This window comes from Garra rufa, chromosome 9 (assembly GCF_049309525.1).
Source record: "Garra rufa chromosome 9, GarRuf1.0, whole genome shotgun sequence".
NCBI lineage: Eukaryota > Metazoa > Chordata > Actinopteri > Cypriniformes > Cyprinidae > Garra > Garra rufa.
This window is the reverse complement of record NC_133369.1, coordinates 8,942,341-8,947,574: the sequence shown is the minus strand read 5'-3', so window position 1 is coordinate 8,947,574 and position 5,234 is coordinate 8,942,341. Positions and strand designations below refer to the sequence as shown.

Sequence of the window (5,234 nt, the reverse complement as noted above, 5' to 3'; positions counted from 1 at the left end):
GATAATCAACACTATTCCTTAGCCTAAAAACAATTAGTCATTGAAACTAAAAATGTCAAAAATCTATTCCTTTTGCAAATCAGAATTTGTTATTTAAAAAGTATTCAATGAAAGATCAGTTGGGGAACAATTGTTTTCTTCACTAACATTGTTTAAGTTGCAGATTCATTGCACCAAGATGATGATGATGGACTTACTTGGCCTTGTTGGCCAGCTCAGGGCCTTCAACGTTCTTCAGGTTGTCTACAAGATCCTGGAAGTACTTGGCGATCTTCTCCAGTTCGGCAGGAGCGTCTCTCTTGACCAGAGATGCTGACTCAGAGCCTGGAACACGAATGGAAATGTTTGATCAATATACAGTCTTACATCTTAAATGGCATTACTCTCAGCCACTCAAGCTAAATCAGGTGAAAGACTACATTTCTACAGAGCACTTTGTTATGTTAAGTACTTTACAGAGTGAAGATAAAATACCCACTGCACACATTGTTTTATTTTCTGTCTGTGTGACCGTATTACATACAGAAAATGCTAAATATCTTGCAGAGGGCATCACATGTTAACATGGTTTAAAGTCTTACCAATGGCCAGAGCAACAACAAGGATGGCGATGAGGGAGAATTTCATGGTTGCAGGATCGGGTGAGTTTGCCTGAATAGAAAGAGACATTAATTAATTTGCTTTAGGAATCAACAGCAGAGTTTGACATGAGCATTGCTATATCTTACCTTGTATCCAGAGGTTCTTAGGCCAGATGCTGAGATGATGAGTTCTCTAAGAAACCATGGGTTTTTATAGTCCCGGGACGCTGGGATTGCACCCGTTCAAAGGGTGACCTGTGCTGATGAAATCATCCATACACACAAAACCTTTAGGCTTTACCTGACACTGAAGTGATTGAATCAAAGTTCAATAGTAATCTGTGTTTGTGCTTAATTAGTGCATTTTTGTGATGTTTCAGTCACATGATGTCTTCATCAGGTTTAATGATGACACTGCAGAAGACTTATTGTGTGTTCAGAAATAAACCGGCTTGTTTTCGCACACAGAAATGGAGTAAACAATGTGGTTTTGTCTGAAAATACTGTTTTGGAATTTTATTGAAATAAATTTATCCCCAAAATGGCATGTGTGGTGATGAGAATGTGTTAACATTTAGTTTTATTCATGAACTTAATCACAGCTTTTACCTGAACCTATTTGTACCTCTTGGTTTTTATTCTTTTCTTTTATTGTATGAAACGGTCTCATAGCTGTCTTTGAGTCTGATTTTGCATGCATAAAATATTTTAATGCAGTAAAATTAGGATGGAAGCAGACTGAGTGACACTCGCAGAATGGTTTCTATGAAATGCTTTTTTTTCTTCACTGCTTTAATTCTTTGTCATGTGAGGAAAATGGCACAAAAAAAAAAAAAATATATATATATATATATATATATATATATATATATATATATATATTCCTTATTACATTTGTTATCTAAAACAATTAGTTTTTTCATGTCATGACCTCTTTAAGACTATAGTCTAAGGAGAGCTGGGTAGTAACTGATTATGTCTAATCTGGATTACGTAATCAGATTCCAAAAATTAAGTACTTGTAAATATATTCAATTACATTTTAAAATACTAGTAATCAGAGTATAGTTATTTTTATGCATTACATATTATATACACAATAGCAATAAATAATTAATACTTAATAATTGATTCTGTCTAATTCTTCTTTTTCGTCTTTTAATTTTTCCTTTCTAAAATAGCTTACTGCTTATATACACTTAAAAGTATTGTGGATATTTGACATAAAGATCAGTCATTATTCAGGTGGCAACACAACATTTGACCACTGATTTACAAAAATCATTTCAGGTTTTAGAAGTGTTTCAACATTGCATCAACTAATGATGAACACATTGATTTTTATTTGAATTATCACTCTGTAGGTTATTTAACCACATATTGTTGTCTTTTGAAGGCTTTTGTCTTTCAACACATTAAAATACACAAATTCAAAAACTTTTTTTTCTCCTAATATACATTTGAAGTCAACAGTTGTTTTTTGTTTAGTTAGATTTGTTCACTAGTCCCTTGTTTGTCCTGAACAGTTAAACCGCCTGCTGTTCTTCAGAAAAATCCTTCAGGTCCCACAAATTCTTTGGTTTTTCAGCATTTTTGTGTATTTTAACCCTTTCCAACAATGACTGTATGATTTTAAGGTTCAATGTTCATTGTTGCTCCAGAAGGAAACACGATGCATTAAGAGCCGGAGGGTGTAAACGTTTGAACAGAATGAAGATGTGAACATTTTTCTTATTTTGCCTAAATATCTTCTTTTTTTTTTTTTTCATTCAGTACTGCCCTTCAGAAGCTACTGATGATACTTGCATGTTTCCCAGAAGACAAAACAAGTTAAATTTACCCTTATCTTTAAATTCCAAAAGTTTTCACCCCCTTAATGTATTGTGTTTCCTTCTGAAGCATAAGTGAACATTGAACCTTCTGTAATAGTTGCATATGAGTCCTTCAGTTGTCCTCAGTCTGAAAAGATATATCTCAAAATCATATAGTCGAATCATATATTGTTGGAAAGGGTTCAAATACACACAAATGCTGAAATACCACAGAATTTGTGAGACCTGATGGATTTTTCTGAAGAACAGCAGGCAGTTTAACTGTTCAGGACAAACAAGGCATTCGTGAACAACTATAACTGAAAAACAAACAAACAAACAGCTGTGAATCATTCAGGTAACAACAGAATCAAGTGTGTAAACTCTTGAACACAGTCATTTTTATAAATTCAACTATTATTTTCTTTTGTGGACTATATGTAAACATATTTTATGTGAAATATCTTATTCAGGTCAGTACTAAATAAAAAATAACATGAATTTTGTATGATTCTTCTTATTGTAGTAAAATAATTAACATTTTGCAGATTCTGCAAGATGTATGTCAACTTTTGACTTCATAAATATTGCACATTTGCATGTTCACGTGGTTCTTTGACATTGGTTATGGTCACATGACATGCAGGTAAACAAAAATGTTTAATTTTATGATTTAATTAAATATTAATTTTCAATAAACTCATAAACCCACTGCAGTTCCTTAACACACACTAGTTTGGGAAACCTTGATGTAATATAATGTTTAATGCGCTTCACGTTGTTAATAACAATGAACGGAATATCTTTTCTTACTCTTTGTATGTCAATATGGTACAATATTATCCTATTTAAATCAATGTGATAAACGAATTAGGTCAAAAGTCATCTAAAAGTATTACCTAAAATGTGTAATGTAACGGATTACGTTACTAACTCCAGTTATTGTCATGTAATTTGGAATCAGTAACGGATACAATTTTTAATCAATCTACCCAGCTCTGATGATCAGTTAGGTCTTATTTGTTAACAAAAGAGTTACAAATTCGTAGACCCTCAAATCATCACCCACTGTAGCTATTTTACTTAAAATGTACAGCCTTTCAAAAAAAAGTGTTGGAAATATGTTTAAATATCTAGTAAAAAGTGTTCAAAGTTCTCGTTTCCTGACAATGTAAGACAACTGAATAACCATCCAGTAGAAAGTGATTTTTCAGTTTAAAAAACGTTTTATTATTTCAAACATACCAGCATACATATGAAGAGATTGCGTCACAATGGAAAAGAACTAATAGTGATTCCTATGGTTTTACTGAGGAGGCAGGATGGCTTTGGTCTGGTCAGCCACGAACTTGAGGACATCTTCAACGTGGGTCTGGACCATGCCGGCCAGGGGAGCGACCTGAGCCTGAACGGATTCAGCCAGAGGCTTGATGTGGTCTTCAATGTTGCCGGAGAGGGGCTTCAGCTGCTCCTGGAGCTTCTCAACCATGGGCTGGAACTGGGCTCTGCTCTGCTCAAAGTAAGCGCTGCAACACAAACCAAAGAGAATTCATTAATAAAATGTATAATAATTGTGTTGATCATTCAAGTTCACAGCTGAGATGAAGATTTAACCACAAAGTATGACGATGATGATGGACTTACTTTGCCTTGTTGGCCAGCTCAGGGCCTTCAACGTTCTTCAGGTTGTCTACAAGATCCTGGAAGTACTTGGCGATCTTCTCCAGTTCGGCAGGAGCGTCTCTCTTGACCAGAGATGCTGACTCAGAGCCTGGAACATAAACAGAAATGTTTGATCAATATACAGTCTTGCGTCTTTACACTCAGCCACTCAAGCTAAATCAGGTGAACGATTCTGCTATGTTAAGTACTTATAAAAGACCCACTGCATGCATTGTGCTAGTTTATGTAATTTAACCCTTAAACTGAGTTACCATACACACAATCACAAGTTAATGCAGTTTAAAGCCTCACCAATGGCCAGAGCAACAACAAGGGCGGCGATGAGGGAGAATTTCATGGTTGCAGATTGGGCGAGAGTTGCCTGAACAGAAAGAGACAATAATTAATTTCAGTTTCTAGTCATACCCTCATAAATTCCCATTAAGAATCAACAGCAGAGTTTGACATGATTATATATGCAATGAAGCTGTAATCTTACCTTGCTTCTAAGGGTTCTTAGAGCCAATGATGTGTTCTCCAAAGAGCTGTGGGTTTATATAGTCCCAGGACAAGTTCAAAGGGTGACCTGTGCTGATGAAATCATCCACACACACTGAACCTTTAGGCTTTAACTGACGCTGAAGTGATTGAATCAAAGTTCAGCAGTAATCTCTTTTACTCTTTGTGCTCAAATGATGAATTTGTGATGTTTCAAAGTACCTCATGAGATCAGTATTACGAGCTTACCAACATAAGAGGGATCAAATGCATGTTTTTTATTTTTATTAGCACATAAGAATAAGACATTTCATGTAAGAGACGTTTACATATAGTCCACAGAGGAAATAATAGTTGAATTTAAAAAACTGACCCCGTTCAATAGTTTACATACACTTGATTCTTACTACTGTGTTGTTACCTGAATTATCCACAGCTGTGTTTTTGTTTAGTGATAGTTGTCCATGTGTCCCTTGTTTGTCCTGAACAATTAAACTGCCTGTTGTTCTTCAGAAATGTCCTTCAGGTGCCATAAATTCTTTGGTTTTTCAGCATGTTTGTGCATTTGAACCCTTTCCAACAATGACTGTATGATTTTGAGATCCATCTTTTCACATTGAGAACAACTGAGGTACTCATATGCAACTATTACAAAAAGTTCAAACAATATGATGCTTCAGAA

General features: G+C 34.9%; 1 protein-coding gene across 1 annotated transcript; it reads right to left on the bottom strand.

Annotated features, from left to right (window-relative positions):
* Positions 1–3,598: 3,598 nt before the first annotated feature.
* Positions 3,599–4,638, bottom strand: LOC141343393 (apolipoprotein A-II-like). The gene is made up of 4 exons (XM_073847995.1): positions 4,554–4,638; positions 4,367–4,436; positions 4,037–4,163; positions 3,599–3,918 (listed from the first exon to the last, which is right to left on the bottom strand). The coding sequence occupies exons 2-4, from the start codon at positions 4,410–4,412 to the stop codon at positions 3,699–3,701; spliced, it is 393 nt and encodes a 130-aa protein (XP_073704096.1). The 5' UTR covers positions 4,413–4,436; positions 4,554–4,638; the 3' UTR covers positions 3,599–3,698.
* Positions 4,639–5,234: the final 596 nt, after the last annotated feature.